Below are 25150 nucleotides of genomic sequence, written 5' to 3' on the forward strand. Positions count from 1 at the left end.
TTCTAGAAAATGTGTTTTTATGCAATTTTATATCTTCCAGCTAGTTTTTACCAAACACTCTTTATTATCGGCTAGCTTATTTGCTAGTAGCTAGCTTTTCAGCTATCAACTAGTTTTTCAGCTAGCACGCCAAACACAGCCTTATAGATCGTTTGTTTTTATTTGTTTCTACATCCACGTCAACTGCCACTTACACCAAGATATTTTAGTTATTTCCACCTTCACTTCTTATTTTAATATTGTATTTTCTTAAATATTAAATAACCTTTTTTAACTCACCTTTAGCACCATATTTTTCATTTTCATTTGAACCCTTACATGATGATGCTCTGTTTTTATTGGAAGATTGTGAGAGTTCAAACTTCATGGATTACATTGAACCCTCACTTCTACTCTTACCATATGGCGTATAGTGGTAAAAGTATTCAGAATTTTGGTCTTCACTTTACACTTTCAAATCTAAATTTGAAGAAATCTAAATGAAGGTTTATTGACCCGTGTTAACTCACCAAGGGGCTTTTATGATCTCCATTTCTCAAATTTTAATCCAATTTGAACATTCAGGCTAAACCTCCCGATAAAATAAATTGTGAATGATGTTAATATATATATATATATATATATATATATATATATATATATATATATATAGAGAGAGAGAGAGAGAGATGTAAGTTCAATTGAGAAAAAATAAAAGGTTGAGAATGGGGAATCATTCTCAACGAATCATTTTTATATATGTAAAATACATTGAGATTAAATCATTATGGTACGTTGTTCTTCTGCATCATTCATCTGTTCTTCATCAACATCATCTATTATTTATTCATCTGGATCATTCCACTGATCTTCATCAACATCATTTGTTCTTCATCAACATCATCTATTCTTCATCAAAAAAATATCAACGTCACCTGTTCTTCATATAAAACATTGATACTTCATAAAAACATAAATTTTTCATCAAATATCTTCGTTTATTCATCAAAATATTGTGATTCATCATCAAAAACATTTATCTGTACTATTAAGTGTAAGTTGTGATTCAGTCTTGTCCAATTTCGTTGATGTCAAGTAAAATCGTTAAACATAATCCATATTTATCGATGTCACATCATTTAGCGATCACCAGTCATCAAAACTTCATCAATGGAACTTTCACCAATATCAAACGACATATAGCAATCGAAAGTTCATCAACATAACCATATATTTGAAGAATATTTTAAAAATAATTTTTCAAGTTTAAAAACTTCGTTTTTCATATATTTTTTTACAAATTTTGATCCCAACCTACTGATTATCGACCGATTTTAGTAGGATTTGATTTGTGTTGTAATTATTGGCTTCAATTGTTAATTTTTTACCATAATTATATAATTTTATTTATTTGCACGTCAGTTATTCGATGAAATGCATAAACTAATTATATCACATAATATTCACAAGTAAATATGTCTTTACACAATAATCAATGTATATGTTTTAAAAAACACAAAGCAATTATGTAATTCATATGTGAATAACATATAAAAATTATATTCACATGTGAATATATTTAATATTCACAAATGAATACAGGTAATATTCATAAATGATAATGCATATTTTTTGGAAAATCAAAAAAATGAAGACATGTTGTTTTGAGGTCCTAATCAAGTATGTAATTCATATGTGAATAACATATAAGAATTATATCTACATGTGAATATATGCAATACTCACAAATGAATAAATGTAATAATCAAATGTAAATATATATGTATTATTCACAAATGAATAAAACTGTCAATAAACCAAGAAGTACAAAATATATAAAAATAAATATAAAAACAGTATTCCATAAGAATGTATATTTATTCACATTTAACTAAGCTTTTTGTGATTAATAAATTATCATATAAGCATATTTTTTATTACTGCTATATTCATTTGTGAATAAATGATAATTTTTTTCCGGAAAATTATAAAAACAGAAAAACAACATTTTGAGACCCTAAACAGTCCTGGATGGTCGAAAAACACCGCACGTCACGGTGAAGTTGTGAGTTTTGTAAATCACACCCTTAATTTGATTATTACTTTATTCATTTGTGAATATTACATATATTCACATGTGGATATAATTTCTATATGTTATTCACATATGAATAACATACAGCTTATATATTTGTTTTGTGTTTTAATAATCATATACTGATTCAGATGCGAAAACATATTCATATGTAAATATAAAGTGGTAATTTAGTTTATGCATTTCATCAAGTAGTTAGATTGCATACACGTAAGCTTTTTTTAAAATAATAAAAACATGATACATTGACTATTTAAATCTTACAAAATAATAGATTGATAGAGAATTATATGAAATTTTTCAAAAAAAATTGATTTGATGTTTTTTCTAACTTTAATTTCAAAGTTTTGTTTAATGATCGATGTTGGATGAATGATATGATCTGTTGTTGATTATCAATGATATTGATCTAATGATGCTGGGAGTATAATTAATCGTAGATGTTGAAGATATGCTCGTATTCAAGCATAATTGAATGTTGGATTGAAAGAACAAAAAACAAATTTTTGTTGTCTACTATTGAATGGTGTTGATAAACATGTTATTGACGAAGATTAACATTGGATGACGTTGATCGAGGGTTTAACTGAAGAAATCTGGATGATTGTTTAAGTTGGAGGAGGAATTTGGATGATGAACGATCGATTAGGAATGAATTTGAATTGTTATCTAATTCTCCACATGTTTGTCACCGTGTTGTTTATGCTTAGGTGCTAATTAATGATTGACTAATAATGATCCCTCATTCTCAATCTTTTTTTCTCAATTGAACTCTCTCTCTCTCTCTCTCTCTCTCTCTCTCTCTCTCTCTCTATATATATATATATATATATATATATATATATATATATATATATATATATATAGGTTCATTTAAGACCATGTTAATTTTGTGAGACTGTGAGACCAAATCTAAAAATAATTTTAAAATGCAAAATAAAAGGAAAAATCAAAAAAATCTTTTTTTAATTATTATTTTCGGAACTTTAATTACCTAAAAATAATAATAAAAAAATTACCGTTTTTTTTAAATGCGTGAAATATTCTATTAGAATATTATATTGTAAATATTCTAATGTGATTTTTAGAATGTTAGAATATTATACTAAATTTCTCAGATATGTAGAATATTCTATTATTCTACTAGAATATGTAAAAAAAATGTATCTTTTTTATTTTTTTTATTGGAAAATATAAATTCCGAAAATAATATTTGAAAAAAAAAATTCAAAAATTTTCAATTATTTTGCATTTTAAAAGTGTTTTTTGTTTTATCTACGAAATTAATGGCTAGGATTTCGTCTCACGGTCTCACAAAATTAGGTTATATATATATATATATATATATATATATATATATATATATATATATATATATATATATATATATATATATATATATACACACACACACACACACACACGGAGTGGTTCAAATGAGAACCACAAAAGATTAAGAACCCTTATTTCATAAGTAAATATGTATTGTGAATATTACTAAATATGTTAAAATCTTAATTTTTGTCTTTTTGGTAAGAAAAGGGCAAGATCGTAAGTTTTTAGTATAATATTTTCATTCATACATTCATTACATATTTTAACACAAAATTTATGTAAAATACAACTTTATACAGTCCATTTACAGTTTAATACACAAAATTCACAACTTAATATTATATAATTTTACACTAATTCAAAAATTCAAAGAAGTCAAAATTCAATGAAGTCAAACCCTTCAGTTGTTTTACATAATATAATATTTTCACCTCCATCGTGGTCTTAGGATTTAATACGACAGTTCATCTTTAAGGAAAATACTCCATTTTTCTGGAACTATATGTTATTACCTTACAAGGAAAGGATACCAAGGAACTACTTTCACTTTCAGTTCATACTTATGAGAATATTGGATTTTCTAGGAACACACTCTTTACAAGTATAACAAAAGAAACAAAGGATATGCAAGCATATATTCACGGTTTTAGAACGAGACTGCAAACCTTCTTTTTTATATATAGAAAATATCGGATTTTCTGAAAGTACTACGAGAACTAGTCTAAACAAGTGTAAAACTATTTTGTACAAAAATGCTTATGAACTCACCAACTTTTTAGTTGACGTTTTTCAAAACGACTTGTATTCTCAGGGATCTAGCAGGCAGGTACTCAACCCTTCTTGAGGGCCAGCGTCGTCATTTCATGTTTTTCCTACTTTTCAGTTATTTGTATTCGACTTTTGAACAATCGTGTTTGTAAGCAATGTAATATTCAAAATCTAAATGTATGAATGTTTGTGTTGCTATATTTCATTACTATTCAATTGTTGTGATACTGTACATGAAGTCACTCCATCCGCCCCCAAACATTTCCGTTGTTCTGGTTTGGGGGGACATGTAACTCACATGTGATTTACATATGATTCATATGTAAATTACATATGAAGCACATGTAACTCGTATGTGATTATCTTGTGATTTACATGTGAATTTAAGGGTGGTAAATAGGTAAATTAAATATTGGAAAATTGTTATGATTAGAATACTACAAATGTAGATATGTAAATTCAATATTGGAATTGGAATTGAAATCGGAATGTGAAATTTTGGTTGGGCGGAATGGAATTCAATAATAAAAATGAAATATTTATTTATATTTAAATATTTTTTGTTTATTGTAAAGGCATAAAACTATTTTTTTTATTTCAATATATGTAATGAAAGCATTTTGGTCTTTAATAAAAAAGAAAAAATGAAAATATTGAGTACCTTTGATGGAAGCAGTAATGGCCATGAAAGTCTATTCCACGTTGGTGGAATCTTTTGAGCTGATTTCTAGGAAAGGAATTTCAAGTTCAATTCACTGGAAACAAAGAACAAAAAAAATTGAATGTGGAAATTACTTTTTCTTTGTGTAATTCAAGTACTCAATGACAAAATACAAAAAAAAAAAATCCGAGAAGTCCAATACTAAAAAAATGTAGAAATTTACCATTTAAAATAACAGGGTGTTCCAGAGCTTGGTCCAGCACCTAAACCCTAACAAAAACAACAATTAGGTTTTAACTAGGTTTGGGGTATACTTTTGACATGGGTCACACCAGGATGCAGGAAAATATAAGCCCAACTTTTTACCATTCAAGGTGTCGATTGCAACCTGAAAATTCCAACATTCAGCAATAAAACACCCAATTTTAAGTTTTGTGTAACTACTTCATACTAACATATAATCCATGTATAACTACTTCACATATGATTTGTAATTGATTATTGCCATTGGCCAATTAATTACTACACACTGATAGTCCGACTTCCAATTAGTCATAGCTGAAAATGTGAAAAATCATTTTCACCATATTAAGGATATGCATATATGAACATATATGAAACTGTGAAAAAACAACATATGCGCCAATTCTCAAGTTTAATAATCAATTATCTAGTTTAATAATATAAACAAGCTAAATATGTGAAAAAATGATAATAAAAACCTTATTTTTTAAGATTTTACACACCTGTGGGCTTCAATTAATGGGAGATGATCATTAAGTGGTTTTTCAATCACCTTCATCACCTTAAAGAAACAGCAAAAAGTAATATGTTTACTTTAGAAAGGGTAAAAACATAAATTTGCATGAATAAAAGTAAAAGGCTTTTAGATTGATTACATGAAGCCAAATAAAAAGACCATTGCAGAGGAAGATTATGGTGTTCTTTTCTTTTTTTTGACTTTTGGGGCACATAACTTATTCCATTTCCATTTTCAGGGAAAGTATGCTTTCTCAACAATTCATAACAGTTTACAAAACCGCTCTCATTTACTTTTTCTATCCATTTCCCTAATTATATTGTTATTTTTTCCAATATTTGTTAAAACATCATTATCCAGGCTGCACTTTACCAGTGCAACACTTAATGGACTAATCTGATAGTATTCTTATACGGTTATGTCTTTCAGTTTACAGTAAATATAAAAAAAATGAATATAACAACTGCAATGTAGATTGCTATAATCATTTACTGCAAAATGTATTCACAATAGAAGGAGTATTCTCCAGTTATAATCAAATACTGCAAAATGTATTGGCAATTGCAAGCTGATTTTTCAAATAAATTATGATAAGTCTAACAAGAACATTAATGGATTGTATAATTAAAACGTGTAAATTGTTGATATCCAAGGACCTGAAATCTTTTTCTTAGTTATATTTTTCATGGTTCTTTTAATTGTTGGTTTTCATACTTTAGTATGAAGTATAAAACTTTATTTTGAAAGTTATATGTGTTGGTCTCTGCATTTGTTTAAGTAGAATTGAAATCCTTTTTCTAGAATTTCAAGCGTATCTTTTGGTTAATACAACTGAAGATTCACTAATATGCAACTTTGGTACACAATGATATAACAATTTGATTTAGCTAAAATTCTTCTTAAGAAAACGTAGAGGTCTCCTTGTTGATCCATAGGTAATATTTGTTCATACAACATGACCATGGGGAAGACTCAAAGTTGAACGTATGACCCCCAAAGTAAACCTACCAAATCTATTCAGTAATTAATAGGAATTCCCAGAGCAGGCATTAGCTAATAATCAAAATAGGAGCAATATCACAAATCAAGTTACAATTTCAATTGAAATGATGCAAAAAATGAGCTTAGATATGAGCAATCGTGGAAAAAAGAAAAAAATAGATAATTCGATAACTTCATTTTGTGATTCAATCAACCAATTTTTACAACGCTCACGATGAATTACATCACCTAGTAAATTAAGTATTAGGTTAAACAAAAAAGAAGAAAGCTAAATACCTGGACGCTAAAGTGGTAATGTAGACAACATAAGGAGTATTCTCCTGGAAAAGACGAGCAGCGGCGAGCTCATTCGTCTGCAACTTTGTAACGCCCCGATTCTCGAGTATCAATTTATGGTTATAAATTGTCATGATTTCAAGGTCTACTCAACGATTTAGTTGCCTGACTCGTCGAGTAACAGCGGGTTGGTCCATGTGTTTAAGTGGCTTACTCGCCGAGTCCAAGAAGGGACTCGACGAGTAGGAGCTAGAGGATGAAACCCTAATTTCCAGGGTTTTTGCACCCAATTTAAAGGATCATTGGCCTCCTCAGCCTCCCCTTACAGCCTCTTGATAGTCCATAAACCCTAATCCATGTGTGTGCATCATTCTTGTGTGTTTTAAGCTTTAGAAGAGGATTATTGGTGGGAAGAGCTTGAAGAACAAGTGACTAGAATCAAGGAACGTATGGGATCTGAAATCTACCTTAGTTAGCATCTTTTGGAAGGTATCAAGTCGTTTCCTTGACCTCATTTCATTCTAGATGTCATTTGGGGGAAATTTAGGGCTTTTCTAGCATATTATGAAGCTATTCTTGGGTATGAGCTCAAATCTGAAGTTGTAACTTCAGATCTGAACTCTCTTTGGTCTCTAAGTCCATAAAGCTTTCAGCTTTAGAAAGTGTGAACCTCTCCTTAAGTGTAAAAATCCATTACAAGCTTGGTTTTGTCATTATAAGACTTTAGAGCCTTGCATGCACGTAAAGTTTGCAAGTTTACGTTATTAACATGCCTTGGGAAGCTGGATCTGCAATATGGAACCTTAAGATGGCTTAAAAAGCATCTGAATGGATAATGGATTGAAGGGACTCGATGTAACACCCGTTTATTTATTAGTTAAATAAATAAATTAATGGACGAATGGTAGCCTAAAATAAATAATTATATATCAAAGGATGGTCTCGAAGGGCTAATTGTCATAATTTTAGAAGTTGGGGGTTAAAAGTGTAAGTTTTGGATTTAATTTAAGAAGGAATTCAGAAGTTAGGGTGCATTTGGTAATTAATGGACTTAAATTGAAAAGATTTGAGGGCTTAGGGGCTGGTTGGTAATTTTAGGACTTATTATGAAAGGAAATTATGGGATCAAGGGCTATAGGGTAAATATTGGATTAAGATTGAAAGAAAAAGGGAAGGAAGGGGCTAAACTCATCATTATGGAGGTAAGTTTGGGGGATCGGGGTATATAACCCGTCACCCCTCCCGCTTGAAACCCTAACCCTAAAGAGAGACAGCCGTCACCCTTATACCTCCCACCATCGACCGCTACTCCCTTGTTTCTCCGACTAACCAAGCAACCGGCGAACCATTGTAGCAGGTGAAGGCAACCACCATGGAAGCCGCATCCGTCGCCGTTATTTAGCCATCGTAGCAAGCATCCCGGAGGTCCACTGAAGCCTGAGGAGCTGAGCTTCATGGCTGTCGTTCGCTGCTAGTACGCCGCCAAGGACCACCGAACCTCCTCCGTTCTTCTCCTTCTCTTTCTCTCACCGCCATCATTCCTGTCGCGGACGGTCGCACGTAGTCGGGAAAGCACCATCGTGACAGGCGATTGGGCACCGGATGGGGGAAGCTGTCATCGTGTTGGGACCGTAGCACCATCAGAAGCGTCGTCGCTGCATCCATTCCGTGACCGTTGAAGGTTGTCCTTGGTCGTCGGGGCAGTGGGCAGTTCAGGGGGCGTGATTGTTGCCGTTTCCGTTCACCAGTCGGGGTCATAACTCCCCACCCCTCTCCTTCCGATTCGTTGTCGCTGCCTATGCAATGTATTGTTGCTCCGGTCAACATAGGTGGGTGGTTGGGGTCGTTTTGTAACAGATTAGGTGTGTGGTTTCATCTCCACTGGTAGTTCTTATGTTGGGTGTTTTGTTGGCCGGAGAATAGAGAAGAGAACCACCATGGCCGCCAGCCATGGTGGCTGCCGCCATGAACCACCATTATGTGTGTTTATGTTTTTAGTGTGTGTATTTTAGTGTGTGTGTGTGGATAAATTCGGTATTTCACATTGTAATTGTAACAAAAAAAAGGGAATAATGAAAAGAACTTAAAAACCACCACCTTAGGGTGGTGGCTGCCGCCACCGGCCGCCGTGTCGGGTGGCGGTGCGCTTTGCCTCTTGTGGTTGATTCGTTTGGGGTGCTAGAAACCCTAATGGGCTCAAAGGAGCTCTCTAATGGGCCCAATGAAGCTTAATGGACTCTAATGGACCCAATAAAACCCTAATGGGCTTAATAGTATTTTTGTGGGCTTAATAGGCCCAATAATGCCCTGATTGACATAAAAGGCCAACAAATTGATAAATGGGCTAATATTTGGATTGGAAAACCCTAATGCCAATGAAACCCTAACTTTAAGAATCAATCGGGTCACACACACGAGAATTATTTAATAACTTGAGATATTAAATAATAATCATTGACAAAGATTAATCTAAGCAATATTGGACTTAATGGATTAAGTCCTTAGTGGATTAAGTCCTTAATGGGTTAAGTTTCCTACTTAACCCCAATCATCATTTTATGTGAAACTTTAATTTCACTTGGGTTTATTGTTGGGCCTTTCTATTGGGCCTTGATGATTGGGTTATTAAATGGGCTATCTAAGATCAAGCAAATGGTCTAGAGTAATTTAATGGGCCTAGGGTAAGGCCCATGTAAGGGACTTGGGCCCCATTTGGAAAATTGGGCCATAGTTTGGGCCTTAATGATTATATGATGTTGGGCCAAATTGGGCCATAGTTTGGGCCTTAATGATTATATGATGTTGGGCCTTAGAATGAGACCATGTATAGGCCTAGGCCCAATTTGGAAAATTGGGTCATGTGTTGGGGTTTGATTCCTGGTTGACTTTGGGCCTACGGATTAGGCCTTGGGCTTGAATAAGCCAAGCTAGGGGTAATGTAGTAATTGCCCAAAAAATGTACTTATGGTTATGTATTGGGACCTAAATATTAATTGGGTGTTATTTTGGTGTTGACAGTTCAGGAATCTGTCAGCCAGCAGCTAGGGTCGAGTCTGCGGGACTTCAGCAAGTATGGGATTGTGTCTTCGGGACTTCAGTAGTGAGGTGAGTTACCTTCCAGTAGCGGTGGGTCTACGGCCATAATGTCGGCCCACCAGTAGGAGTTGTATGATAGATGATTGTCTTTGTGATATCATCTAGGTTTGCTACTACCTGATCTGTTATATGCTGGCATGATATGTTATATGTCATAGTAGTAGAGTTCAGTTGTTAGGACCGAATGGTAGGTCAGACACCCCAGATATGTCTGACAGTATGTGATGATATGTGTATATACTGGCATGATATGTTATATGTGATAGTGGTAGTAGGAGGGGAATAGTCCCCAAGTTCGGTTGTTAGGACCGAAGGGTAGTTCGGACACCCCAGATATGTATGATAGTATGTTTATGTTATGATATATGTGATAGTAGCAGTAGGGGGTGAAATAGTCCCCGAGGGTCGGTTATTAGGACCGACGGGTAGGTCAGCACCCCAGAATGGCTTGACATGGGTAGGTCAGCACCCCAGAATGGCTTGACACAGGTAGGTCGGCACCCCAAAATGGTCGTACCGGGTGGGTCGACACCCCAGAATGGCCGTATCGGGTAGGTCGGGCACCCTAGAATTGCCCGACAGTATGCATGCTATGTGATTGTATGGTATGTGGTATGATGGGGGAACTCACTAAGCTTCGTGCTTACAGTTTTCAGTTTTGTTTTCAGGTACTTCGTGTCTAAAGGAAAGGAGTCGGCTTGATCGCAGCGCATCACACTATGGTTATCCGCACATGAGATCTTTGGGATTACACTCTGATATTGTTTTATGATAACATGTTTAATTATTTCTACTTTGGTTTTGACATGACATGATATTACAAATGTTTTATTACACCGTTGGTTATATAATGACGTATTTAAAAATGAAATTTTTGGCCTGTATTTTTGGGATGTTACACTCAACGAGTTGCATGGTCAACTCAGCGAGTCCGATGAATATTGTCGTGGACTCTGCGAGTCAGTTAGGTTTTTCCAAGTTTTTGGCATGCATGAACTCGGCGAGTTGCAGGGGAAACTCGACGAGTCACTCAAGTGACTCGGCGAGTTGACGAGCTATGCAAGGAAATCGACGAGTGGCTGGTTGTACTCAGCGAGTTGAGGTCAACATGGACTGTTGACCTTGACCATTGACTTGGACTTTGACCAGGGTTGACTAGTTAACTTTTGGGAGCATTTTGGGAAATTGGAAATTATAAGTATGGTTCTATGGTGAATATAGGTGGTGGAGTTGTGTCAGTGATCCGAGAGTGGAGCTTATCATTTCAACGCGTCAGTTGCGAGGTGAGTTATCCTCACTATACTCAAGGGTCTAAGGCACCAAGGTCGGCCCTTTGTTTTGTTATTGGGATTATTACCGTTGTGATATGTTAGTTTGGTATCCTGGTAGATAGGATGGTTATATGCTAGTATGATCCGTTAGATCGGTATCCTAGTAGATTGGATGTGGTTATGTTTAGTGACCTATAGTTGGTCTGACTGTCTGCATGCTAGTTGTTATGCCAGTTAGGTAGATCTGTGGGACCATCCGTAGTATCATGTATTTATCTATATGTGCATTAGTTGTGTTATACGTCAACATATTATGTGGGATGGGTTGAGGTGAAACTGCTCTGTGCGGTAACCAACAAACCCGAGAGCATTCCAGATACGAGCTGAGGGAGACTCGTATTGTGGGCTCGATGGCAATCCAGATGTGAGCTGTGGGCCCGGAAGGCAATCCAGACTCATACTGTGGGCCCAGGGGTAATCCAATCTGTAAAGTTGTGGGCCCAATACATGTTAGTTTTATATGTGTTATGTGAAGTGTATCGGTATGTTGGCATTCCAACCCAATGGTTGAGGGCTTGGGGTATTCCATCCCGATGGATGATTGGACCCATAGTATGTTGTTTGTTATTGTATGTGTATTATTGTGTGTATGGTTATTTTGGGGGTAACACACTAAGCTTTCGAGCTTATAGTTTCAGTTTATTGTTTCAGGTTCAGCAGATGACCACAGAAAGGTGAAGGCGTGACCGTACACTTCCTCGATTGTTGATTATGATTTTGTGGGAACTCTGATGTTTTGAGTATTTTGAAAACAAATTGTAATAATTGAATGGTTTTAAATGATTTAAAAAGTTTTAAATTGGCTCAGATTTTATGGATGTTACAAACTTCCTATGCGCAACGATAACGAAAGCAACAACTGAGTCCACATCGGTGATGAAGGCAGAGGTGGAAAGAGCTACTGAAGTGCAAATGACGAAGAACAAGTTCAGAAATTTATCCGAGGAGGATATGTGGGTAGATTGGCAATCAATAATGGTAGAGGTGGCCGGTGAAGAGAGGAGGAAGGTGGTCGATAGAGGAGGGAGGCGATCGATGGAGGAGGGAGGAGGCGCTCATCTTTGATCATTGGTGAAGACGAAGTGTGGAGAACTGGAGATATACCAATCTAGGGTTTGTGAAGTGAGAGAAGAAGAAGAAGAAGAAGAATAAGAGAGAGAGTGAGAGAGAGAGAGAGAGAGAGAGAGTGTGTGTGTATGTGTGTGTGTGTTTTAAATGATTTTTAATATAAAAAATTTATATACCTGATTTGTCCTTATGATAATTTTCTAAAAACCTAATATACCATTAAAGTTGATCATATTTACAAATATGCCATCTTTGATCTAGGTCATTAAAAATTTTGATCTAACGTTCTACTTTTAGTTCTCGAGTTCTCGGGAAACTATAGGTTCTCAAATGATCATTCATCTCTCTATTTCTCTCTCTCTCTCTCTCTCTCTCTATATATATATATATATATATATATATATATATATATATATATATATATATATATATATATAGGTTCTATGGAAAACAAAAATGATATTGTTCGTCAAACATTCCTAGTGTTAGTTTCTATTTTTTACAGACGTATCAGAACGTTTTTTTTATAGTTATTACGTATTTTATTTATTCTTATATTATAACCTTAAAAAAATCTTAAAAATCATAAAAATGAATAAAAAAAATACTTAAAGATCACAAAACTTTTTTTTTGATGCACCGACTAATCCCCCGCTGCACCGACTAATCCCCAGCTGCGAACATGAGGCTATGCCTCATGACACCGAGTCACTGCATGCGAACCTCCATAGCCACAAAGGCTGAGTTGTGCCAGGATTTGAACATGGGTCAATAGGTTATCCACTGTATCTTCTACATGTCTTACTAAGTCACCGCAACCTAAGTGTAAGACATTTACATATACAAAATAGAAGATTGAATTCTATGTCTAAAAGAGAAACTTTATTTCATCATCTAAAGCAATAAATAATTTTGATTGTGTTTCACTTATACCTTTTCCACCCTTTGATCAACTTGTTTACGTCATCTTGATGAATGTTTGGTCAAACACGTTGTCCATCAATGTTTCCACTTAAACCTTCACCGATTTCTGTTATCCTTAAATTAAAATTAAAATTCTCCCCAAATTTAAAGCTATAACTTATGCACTAACCATCCTATATATTTGCAAATCAATGTGATATATCTTTTTAATTATTCTATTTCTTTCTCAGTGTACATTGATGGTACCAAAATTCATCAAGGGCAAAATAGTCACCTTGTATTTAATTCATATTAATATAGTAAATACTTCTAATTTTGAATATAATAATCGGTCTCATACATGTTAAATTATAATTGCCCGATTTCCAACTATCTAACTCAATAACTTTATGTAACTATTCTTAAACTTATCTTTTTCTATAACGTTATTGATTTGATTTACTATAATTAAGTTTAAATTGGAGATATTTTTACTTGAAAGTGATGAGCATTAGTTGATGTTTTTATTGAAGCTTGAGGATGATGCAAAACTCAAAATCCCTTAGTGGTAATATCCTACATACTTAGTAATTGATTATTTCTACAAAAATACTTTCCTTTAACTTAGATAACAAATTTTTTGAATTAAGCATATTTTTATAATTATAGATTTGTTTTCTCTACTCACTTGTACTTATCATCCTGAATATGAGAAAAGATTAAACATGTCTATATTGAAAAGTGCCAAAAGATCTTATTGGTCATATATTTAATGCATGATCTTCAAATGTTTTTTGTTTTTTATTTGTTTTTGTGTATTTGACTTGTTTTTTCAAGAAAGTCAGTTTTCTATTAATTTTGATAACAAATTTGTTGAATTAAGCATACTTTTATGATTATAAATTTGTCCATTTTCTACTGTTTAATCAAGTGTAAATGAATTTGAACAATCGTTAAATTTCATATTCTATAATGTAATTTATGCACTAATTAATCAAATAATAGTACATATCCAAGTGGTTGGGTATCTCCAAGACAATAAGCAAACATGTAAATTATATGCAATTTCACAATATTGTAGTTTTTTTACTGGATTTAAATGAATAATTACTTCTTTCACTTGATTTAGATTCTTGATTACCAATATAAGGTTGTAATAAAATAAAATTCTGATAAATTGAAAAAATTGTTCAGCAAGACCTTAAAATTTTGAAATTTGTTGGAAATTTGGTTATATGCCAAGTTAGGCTTCTTTTTGTGTTGTCATGTTTGTTGATTTGACTATGTATGGTTCATTTGAAGTTCCATTTCTCTACAAGAATGTTAATGTTTACATCCAAGTAAAAGATGGTAGGAAAAATATGTTGTTTGATTGTTAGGTTACATATCTGTTTTTTTTTTTCTTTTTTTTTTTTATAATTTGATTTTGACAAGTTTGATCTAAATTTGATAATTGAAGCAATTAGGAGAGATATGTGCTAACGATTTTGACTGTGTATTGCCCTATAGAAACCAATCGTAGCCTCACAGACCATTCCCTCATATCTCAGTAGGTCTTAACATTTCTCAAAATTTAGCTACAAGAAGTCATGGATGCACTTCTTGTATCCAAAATGCAAGATTTGTGAAAGTCCATTATTATTTATTAGTGTTAACCTTTAGCAAATTATGAAACTAATATTATATTTTTGTTAATAACATTTTTTTGTAAGAATTTATTTGATCGAAAGATATGTATATGTGATTGGGTGTTGCCTAAAAAATCATATTTTAATTTTTATAAGAAAAAAATACTTTGAAATCGACCAAGTTACAACGTCTGAATTTGATGTTTATGGTTATGACAACTCACTTTATTTGTAATGTTTATCGATTTTCTTTGCAGAATTTAATGTTGCTGGTACATGTAACAACTTATTGTTGCTTTAGGTTTTACATTGTCAATATGAAAAAAGCCATGAGCCTCTATGGGGATTGGTACACCGAACATAGTCAATTCATAACGCTACTACACAACATGTTTTAATCAAGAAGTCACATTATGTTGTGATAAAACAAAGATCACATAGATCATTTATGTTAAAAATTATTATATTAAAAAACCAAATTGCTCTAATATAAATATTAAATATTCTTATCTAATAAGTTTGGTTCAAAAACTCTAAAAATGAATCTAACTAATATTTTTTTATTAAAATTCAAACCTAAGACAAAACCACCTATTAATATGATATGTATTTAATTATTGCATGCGTTTAACGCGGGTCATAATCTAGTATATATATATATATATATATATATATATATATATATATATATATATATATATATATATATATATATATATTGATTTTAAGAATGACGGTGTAACAATTCAAATTTAAAACACAGTAATTTATTTTAAAAAATTTCTGAAATTTTATTGGTAATTTTTAAATAAAATAAGAATGTTATTACTCTCGTAAAGTTTTGAAGTATTGTTCCAAGTGGATCCATAAAATTGGATAAATTTTGGCCATTATCTTTATCCAATGTGCAAGTTGGTCCTTTTGCTTCAAAGTAATGTTAGATCATATTAATATAACTATTTAAAACGCTAACCACATCTATTTCATAATAACGTGGAAACACAGGGTCTGTACAGAAATTAACATACACCTAAAGTCCATTTATGTAATTTGAGCTAGCTTTTACCTTTCATCTCAACAAAATAAAGTCCTTGTTTTTTGCTCCTCCCTCCCTCTCTCTCATCACCATGGATTCAACACTTCTTCCCTAAAATTCATAAACCCTCAGAGAGGATTACTACGTCACACGATTTACAAACAATCAAAACCCAGAATCGAAAACGAGAATTATCAAAACCTTTTTTGGGGGTTTGATTTGTTCCAAATAGTTATCTTGATTTTTTCGTCATCTTTTTTTATCGATTCGTTTGAGGAGTATTATGTACAGATCTGGAGCTGTGATGGCTTGGAATGTGTTCAAATTCTGTACGGCCCTTAGAGGGTTAGGCTCGATCATGATCTTGTTGGTTCTTGGTGTTGTTGGTGTCACCTATTACGCCGTCGTCTTGTGCAATTATGGACCTGCTTTGGCCGCCGGTGGCCTTGATTCGCTCATCGCACTTCTTATTTTAATCATATTTCATACCCTGGTAATCATATTTTTCTCTCACTTCCCAGTTCATATTTATATCTATTAAATTGAAGGCGTTTTTGGGCGTTTTCTGTTTGTATTATAGTTCTTAATCTAGCAAATTAACTTAATTTAACCAAGTTCGTAAGAGGAAAATTGGGAAATTTCAGCTACCCAAGTCATGATTTTGATGATTTATAGAGGTGTGTGTGCAGAACCCCATGATTTTAACTGTTTATATAACAGATGTTTGGCAATTTAGGGAAAACTTCATTTTCAGCTGCGTAGTAGTAAATGCTTTGCTCTGTTTTAGCTCATATAGTTTACAGGTGGTGTAGCTTCACCTCTGAGAGACACTCGACCTCTAAGTTCAATATATGATTATAAGTTTAAAATAAGGAAATAAGAAAAAAGAAAATAGTTATCACAAATTCAAAAACAGAATCATTGTTGACCTAATCAACAACTCTTGCGTGTGATCCAGTTGGTGATGCTATTATGGAGTTATTTCTCTGTGGTGTTCACGGATCCTGGTGGTGTGCCACCTAATTATAGACCACTAGTGGATCAAGAAAGAGGAGAAATCGATACATTAGAAGCATCTGAATTTGGCCCATTGAATTCACCAGATCCAAACAATTCAAGAATCCGGTATTGTCGCAAGTGTAACCAGTTAAAACCACCTCGTTGCCACCATTGTTCTGTTTGTGAGTTCAATTTTCCACTTTATTTGTAATCTTTTAGTATTTTCTAGTCTTGATTCTTGAATATAAAGAATGTATGTTTTGGTACATTATGTTATATAGGTGGGAGATGTGTTTTGAAGATGGATCATCATTGTGTGTGGGTTGTTAATTGTGTTGGGGCACTAAACTACAAGTATTTCCTTCTTTTTCTGGTACGTTTGATAATCCTCTTTGTCTTGTAAAAAGTGTATTATAGGTGAAATGTCTAAAATACCCTTCAATGATGATGATGATGCAGTTTTACACGTTTTTGGAGACAACGGTGGTGACTTTAGCCTTGCTACCACATTTCATAGCATTCTTTAGTGATGGAGAGATTCCCGGGTCACCTAGCACTTTAGCAACAACCTTTCTTGCTTTTGGTATATCTTATAACATTTTAAAATCCTTTTTTTTTTTTAATGATTTTATAACCACCCTCTTGTTCACTTATGTAATGATTATTTCTTTTTGCAGTCTTGAATTTGGCTTTTGCTTTAAGCGTGTTGGGGTTTCTTATTATGCACATATCTTTGGTCTCTGCTAATACCACAACAATCGAGGTATTGTGTATTACAACAATGTACTTTCAGTCTTTTTCTTATTAAAGCATTGTACTTTATAAATATACCCAATTATAACATTGTACTTTCAAAAAAGAAATTGTTAGGACATTAGAGTTTTCAAAACACAATGTTGATAGAAAGAAATGGAAGCAGGATGCTATAATAAATAAGTCAACGAATGTACATTGCTATTTCTTGGTCAAATCTTGCAATTTATAATTTATTTATGTTTTTGTGATCAGGCATACGAGAAGAAAACCACTCCAAAATGGCGTTATGATCTTGGTCGCAAGAGGAACTTTGAACAGGTATTAAATTATATAATGATATTATATCTACCCCTTGTTCTAAAGTAATTGATAATATTGATCTGAGTCCATGAAATTTGGCTGTTATGTCATTGTTGAAGCGCATGTGAGATGTTTGGTTGTTTCTTTTCGACTTAATCTGGACATAATGACTTAAACTACTTGGCAAACTGTATCAAGACAATAAGTTATTTACCCATTTCCCCCTTCTTTTTTGCATGTATATTGGTTTAATTTATTGAAAAATGTCAGGTATTCGGAACTGTAGAAAAGTATTGGTTCATTCCCGCATACTGTGAAGAAGATTTGAGAAGAATGCCTGCTCTTCAGGGCCTGGAGTATCCATCAAAGCCGGATTTGGATGCCCAAGAATTCTAAAATCATCCAAAAAAAGAAAAGACATGACGTGTTTTTGGTTTATAGCATCACCCTACACTACACCCCCAACACACCTCATGATGTGATGCGCTCAACTGATTTTGGGACCTGTTTTTAACTTGGTTAGAAGTAGCAGAAGGGGGAGGAGGTAAATGTTTATTTGTTGGGGTTGCTCAGGGTTTGTGGAAGGAAAAGTTAGTGTAAGATTTAAGAAAGAAGCTATATAAGAATGTACATTAGTAACATTTTCAACAGTTTTATTCTATTCTCCACACGTGAAATCAACTTTTAACTTTCTGTCACTTTGACCATCAACCTTTGTAGCATTTGGCTATGGATCTGAATCTGATAGAAGCATGATGGAATAGAATTGACCAAATTAGAATATGGAAAATGGAATAGAATCATGAATGCCGTTTGTCAGACAATTTTCGGTATAGCGAAAAGTTGTGTTTGGTTAGAATGTGATTAATATCAACTTGTGGTTTATTTTTACAAACTTACGATTTGATTTCATCATCATTTTGCCATTGAAACTATCCCGGTTGTATTCCGGTTAAAATTTTAGCAACGTGCTTTATGACAATTATGTTGACATAGCAATCGTGTTCGGGTAGCTTGCACGAATACAAAGAACTCTAAAGTATTTTTATCAAAATGTGCAATATTTAGAGCATCAATGATACATAGCTCAATCAGAGAGTTAAATGAGATGTCATGTCTAATTATCATTCAATGGATTAAATTCTAAAATTGTTAGATGACATGTTTGACATTATTCAATTGATATGAAGTTTAATGATTATTGACTCTTTAATAGGAAAAATGGAACTTTTTAACTTGTTAAAAATATATTTCATTGAATTTTATAGAGTTTCAATACATTGTAGGAAAATTAATATTGAGTTGTATAGAAAATAAAATGACTATGTGTCAATCTATTAAACTCTAATAAATTTGATACATTGTGGATGCCCTTATACTAACTTGAAAGCATTAAAAATGTTGATATGGCGCATATCTCAACCATATAATTATATAATACAATTATATAGATCTAAAGACTTCAAATAAAAAAAATCATAATTATCAATAGGACAATTTACTAAGTTTTCATGTTAATTAAATAAAAAAAAACTAAATCAATGTTTTACAAAATAACAGGATTGTAATCTATTTGTTACCAAAAAATTAGCATTTTATTATGGAAAATCGATCAAACTCACAAGGTTAAAAATGTTAAGGATTTTTTATGCATAACTAATATATTAATCATACATCAATAAGCCAACAACTAGAAATCAATATTTCTTTTTTTCTTTTATTTATTCAGCCATTGTTACATTACTCTAGCTACATGAATTTATATATTTATATTCATACAATTATATTCATTACTAATTATATTATGAATGAATTGATACATTTATTCTGATAAAGTCATATTCATAATGATTAAGCACTTTAGGATCGAGACCTTGTATTCGTACATGATTGATTTATTCTCTAATTCATGTAGATCGAAATATATTTACACTGTTATATTTATAATGAATCATAAATGTATATTCATAGATGAATCTTGGCATGTTGCACATTAATTATATTACGTAGTTGAAATCAAGGTTGTCAAGATCGGGATCCTACCTAGGATCGTTTTTGGGTTTGCAAGATCGGGATCGAGATTCTAAGATCCCACAAAATAGAATATAAATTTAATTTATAATATTTAATCATGAAAAATATTTCAAACATTCATTTTTCGTTCAAAAGTTATAAAAACTTCAAAATATTAGTCATAAGTCACAATAAAAAAAATAATAAATTGTAGATTGGTAAAGAGTAAAAGACATAAAATGGTAAAAAAAAATAAAAAATGGAAGGTACGATCGGATCGGATCTCGATCGTACGATCCTACCTACAATCTTACAATTCTACCCCAAATACGATCATTTTACAATCCATATCGTTTTTCATACCTAGGATCGTAATCATGCGATCAGGATCGTGATTTTAACAACCATGGTTGAAATATTAGAAATTATTTTTTATTTAAAATAACTTATGAACGTTTAATTCGTATTTTGTAAGATTTGATAAAAAAAAAAATAGAACCGAAGGCAAAATTAAGCATATCATAAAACTTAAATAAGAATTTAAATAAATAGATAGTTACATATTTTTCATTTACACTTTCTCTAGTAGTTGATTGCTCTAAAACCGATTTTCTAATGGAACTTATCAATATCTCCTACTTATAATAAAAAAAAGCAATTCAAATTTGAAATCTTTATAATAGTTATAATAACGATTATAAAATTCTAACTAACATAAGCAACATTCAATCTATTACACATTCATATCAATTAAAAATTATCCGTCATTAATAATTTAATACGATTAAACAATATAACAAGTTAATAATATCAACCACTTGTTATTTACCATTAGGTTAGGCATGTTGTTTTAATCATATCTTTCTGCAAAACAAATTTATGTAATATCAAGTATACAACAAAATTTAAAAGAGATTGATTAAAAAAATATAAAACATAAGCGAAATAATTAGGAAGTTAGTAATGTTAATGTTATGAAAATGGTTTTGGTGCTTCTATGGAAACTTTCAACTCAAAATGAAGGCTCTCATTCCCAAATTGGCTTCAACCGCTTCTTCATTTATATGATATAGAGTTAGGTAGACTCAATTTTAACTAACGTCGTTTTTTCTTTGCACTTATCTCACATTAACAAACCAATTAAGAAACATTATTCAAATAACCTTTTGATTTGTAGTATTTAAAAGATATGTTGAAGAGTTGTGATAGTTTCAAATCAATATGATTCAAAAAAATACGTAAAAGATGTTAACAAATTAAATACATTTGGTACCCCCATGCTACAACATGTTATTCCCTCAAGATACTCTATTAACGTTGTACTTTCAATATTTTTCTTTTTAAAGCGTTGTACATGGAGAATGTACCCAATTATAACATTGTTCTTTCAAATTTTCTTATTAAGACCTTGTATTTCTAAAAAGTCAATCCCATTATAGTAGTGAAAATCACTTTGTGTTTGCATGCCATTGCTATTTGTCATAATTGCGTAGAATTTTCAAAATATAATTTTGTGAGTCGAATAAAATGAAATAGGATGCTATTATAAACAACTAAACAAGTCAATGAAATTGTCTCGTTCCTTCTTGCATGTAACCCTAAACAATATAGTGATATACTTAGTCAAATCAGGCAAATTTTATCAAAAAAGTTTAGCTATTTGTCAAATAAGGAAGTCAAAATCCATAATTAAGATCTTAGGTTCAGGTCTAAGGAGGTTGTTTCTTTGACTTGATGAAGTTAATGGGTTAAAAACTTAATATCGATTAACTATACAAGGTTGTTTCTTTTTTACTTAGTCTTAACAAAATGACTTAATGGATTAAGCCAAAAAAACATGGCTCAATGTATTACGACACTACTATTTTACCTATTTGCCCTTCATATAATGTATATGATCTTTCTTTTTTAAATCGATATAATGGTTTATCATGATGTCAAACAGGGTGAAATCACTACCACTTACAAATCATTCAAAGTATTTTCCGTGGCTTTCTTCCCACTCCAGAGAATGATCTGTTCATCTTTATACAATATAGGCACACAAGGGACCAGATCCTGTGTTAAGAGAATTTCATTAAAAAAAGACATAATAAAGATGGAAACTTTCTATCACAAAGAATAAAACACAAAATACATACCCTTAGCTTCACAGCGATCCTTTTGGAGTCACTCATACCCACATGTGCATAGCAGAGCTTCACTACTTGTTCAACTTCAAAAGCCTCTCTCACTTTTTCAACCACATTAGCATACACACCATTTCTTGCTGCACAAATGTCAAACCCCTATTAGTTGAAAACTTCCCTAATTTTGTCATTTTTGAAGGGTATATAAGACATTTGGCTAATGAGTAATGGTGATGTACTTAGTTTCATTAGTGGAGGAGAGTTAAGTCCTCGGTTTCTCAATTCTTTTGTTTCTTCAAATGTCAAGCCATCAGCAACATTCTTTATGAGCTTCGGATAAATCGGTGGATATGGCTTCCATAGCATTAAAGGAACAACAGGTCTATTTTTGGGATCATAATTTCGTCCACGATACAGCAGCAAGATGTTAATCTGTCTGTATATGATCTTCCCACCCGATTTTTCCTGCAATTATTGTATGTAAGCTAATAGCTTTGTTAGAGGATCCAAATTAGCAAAACAAGTGTGATTTCAAACTTCAAACCTCGAGGTGGAAGCAGACATTGTCCATATCAAGAGTCGGGACTCCTAAGCATTTGATCCTCACAGCTTCGGCTTTCTTCCAATGGTTTTGGATGTCATCAATCATGTTGTGTGTAACCCCACCCTTTCCTATCACATCAATTTTAATAAGATTTGTCTGATTCTACTATGGAATCAATTTTGCAAAGATTTTTACCTAAATTGATTTGGCGAGAGCAATCACTGTGTCGATATCTTTCAACGAGTTTAGATACTTCTTCCTCTGATAACGGATTCCCAAGAACCGCATTCCTCTCTTCTTCAACCTTGGCCATGTCGGCGGCCTGCTGCAATGGAGCCACTGTTCCACTCCATTTCCGGTCAAGTCGACCCGGCCCAAAAGGAGAGAATTTGGGGGTTTCTCGATACCCAATGGGTTCAAGGCTAGGGTTGGTCTCAGAGTACGAGTACCTGAAATCAAAGGGTAGATTTGATTTTATAGGGAATTCGTTTTGGGGTTTCTTGTTTGATGCGTCTTCTTTGAGTTTCTTGTTCTTCTGATTTTGGGGTTTTAGGATTGGGGAAAAAGGTGGGTCGTCTTCAAAATGGGATTGTGTTAGGTGACGGAGGATTTGTGGTCGGTTGTGGCTATGGAAGTCGTGGCGCCACCGTGAAAAAAGCTTTAGCATTTCCAATTCAAAAGAATATTTACGTCCTCCCCAGCAAGAGCAACTTCTGTAATTCCAATTCCAACAGTAACAATATATTTCAACATGAACCCTATATTCCAGATTTTTCAAACTGATCTAAAGTGTGTATAGAGGGTTTACCTTGCAACTTTCACTTATGAGATCAGACTTTATTTCATAGAGTATTCGATCAATCACTGGGTCTTCACTCCGGTCCAAGACAATTTGAGGCCTGGGCAAAATAAAAAAATTGGGCCTTTTTGCAATAAAGTAGGGTTACATCTCCGAATTTTTTTATTAATTAGATAAAAATTAGTACAATTGTTGGTTTGGAAAGAAAAAAGCTTTGAGACAGGCCGTAAGCCAAATAACCTAACAACTATTGATACAAACCTCAACAAAATAAAAAAAGCCAGAACATGCTAAGAAATATACATAACAAAGAAAAATAGTGAAATTTAAAACATATTTTTGCTCATTTACAACAGTTTCATCAATTTCTTGTACATCAGCATAATTTTTTTTAAAACCTTATGCATAGATACTCTTTGAGTTTCATTAGATTGTTCAGATTTTTTTTTTCGTTTTTCACTTCCAAACATATATTTTCTAGAAAACATGTTCAGCAAATCTAAGTAATACGAGGCCATCAAAACCACATATCAAACAGATTAAAGAAAAAAAAAAACTATGACTAAGAGAGCAAATATTATTGGTTGTTTGTGAATAAACTCTTAAACAGTTGAAAAAGCCAAACACAACATAGATTTATGAAGTTTAGAAAAGACAAAGAAAAAAAATTAAAAATATTATCTTTCAGAAATCCACGGCTTTCAATCCATCTGTAGTGAAGAAAGCAACTCCAAGTAGTTGGAAAAAAAAAAGACAAATAAGAAAGTGTTTAAAAAATGGAGAAGACTGTGACATACAATTCACAGTTAGAAGGTAGATATTCACTAGGTTCAGAAGGTTAATGCCCAAGTATTAGATTCTACACATAATAAAATTATTAAGTTAAAAAATAAAAGATAGATATTCATATAAAAAAAACAAATTGCACAAAATAATCATAAATTTCTTGAATACTAGAAAGTAGAACTTATATATACTACATCAGAAGGTTAGAAACTCTCATACTTTGATTCTAAACAGATTCTAGTATCGATTTCGTCTTAATTTCAAGAAAAGAAACTGTGAATCAAAAATATGAAGGGCAAGAATCGACATTCATTCACTGGTGTTATTTTAGTAAAAGAAAGTGGAAATTGAAAAGAAGAAGGACAACAACCTATTTCAGTTTTCTAGAATCGTGAAAAGGAGGAGCAATGAGACTCAATTCGTTGACTGTCGATCCTCGATCGGTGGTTGTTGTGGAGAAACTCAGAAAATTAGGAATAGAAGAAAATCAGATGAAGAAGAAATCAATTCAAATTAATCACTTGAAATCTTAAATAAGAAGTTAGAAAGAGAAGAAATCGATTACCATTGCTTCTTGAATCCTGGGAAATGGCGTTTGGATTTTCCATAGAAAATGATTGTTGAGTTATTGCGTATGAAGCCAGTCGCAGGCCAATCTCGCTTTCTCCAGATCTCTTTTTGGATCAGCACTATAATAAGAGTATTGGGCTTTAAAAACAGGTCCAACAGACTTAAAACTAATGGGCTAATACCATATAACCACTGTAATAAGTAAAAAGGGGCCCTTTGTCATTTGGGGGCCGGGCGGTCTTCACTAAACTTCAAACCCCTCTCCTTCGTTGCCCAAAAACTCTCCAAAACACGTCCCTGAAAGGTCACGTGCGTT

At 32.7% G+C, this 25150-nt stretch overlaps 2 protein-coding genes across 8 annotated transcripts; one reads left to right on the forward strand and one right to left on the reverse strand.

Annotated features, from left to right (window-relative positions):
- Positions 1 to 5624: 5624 nt before the first annotated feature.
- Positions 5625 to 24952, reverse strand: LOC145061187 (CRS2-associated factor 2, mitochondrial-like). 7 transcript variants are annotated; one of them, XM_079008589.1, is made up of 9 exons: positions 24830 to 24952; positions 24635 to 24725; positions 23488 to 23578; positions 22875 to 23392; positions 22680 to 22807; positions 22375 to 22600; positions 22148 to 22275; positions 21973 to 22064; positions 20934 to 21604 (listed from the first exon to the last, which is right to left on the reverse strand). In XM_079008589.1, the coding sequence occupies exons 4-9, from the start codon at positions 23344 to 23346 to the stop codon at positions 21550 to 21552; spliced, it is 1101 nt and encodes a 366-aa protein (XP_078864715.1). In that variant the 5' UTR covers positions 23347 to 23392; positions 23488 to 23578; positions 24635 to 24725; positions 24830 to 24952; the 3' UTR covers positions 20934 to 21549. The 7 variants fall into 7 exon arrangements, with proteins under 7 accessions (XP_078864720.1, XP_078864719.1, XP_078864715.1 ...); XM_079008591.1 differs by having other exon boundaries at positions 23488 to 23602; XM_079008592.1 differs by lacking the exon at positions 24635 to 24725 and having other exon boundaries at positions 24830 to 24931.
- Positions 15960 to 18691, forward strand: LOC145062072 (putative protein S-acyltransferase 14). The gene is made up of 7 exons (XM_079009692.1): positions 15960 to 16431; positions 16897 to 17119; positions 17219 to 17310; positions 17397 to 17520; positions 17615 to 17700; positions 17946 to 18011; positions 18264 to 18691. Exons 1-7 carry the CDS (start codon positions 16222 to 16224, stop codon positions 18387 to 18389), a joined length of 927 nt encoding a protein of 308 aa, XP_078865818.1. The 5' UTR covers positions 15960 to 16221; the 3' UTR covers positions 18390 to 18691.
- Positions 24953 to 25150: the final 198 nt, after the last annotated feature.

This window comes from Lactuca serriola, chromosome 7, assembly GCF_051521515.1.
Source record: "Lactuca serriola cultivar US96UC23 chromosome 7, Lser_US96UC23_V15, whole genome shotgun sequence".
NCBI lineage: Eukaryota > Viridiplantae > Streptophyta > Magnoliopsida > Asterales > Asteraceae > Lactuca > Lactuca serriola.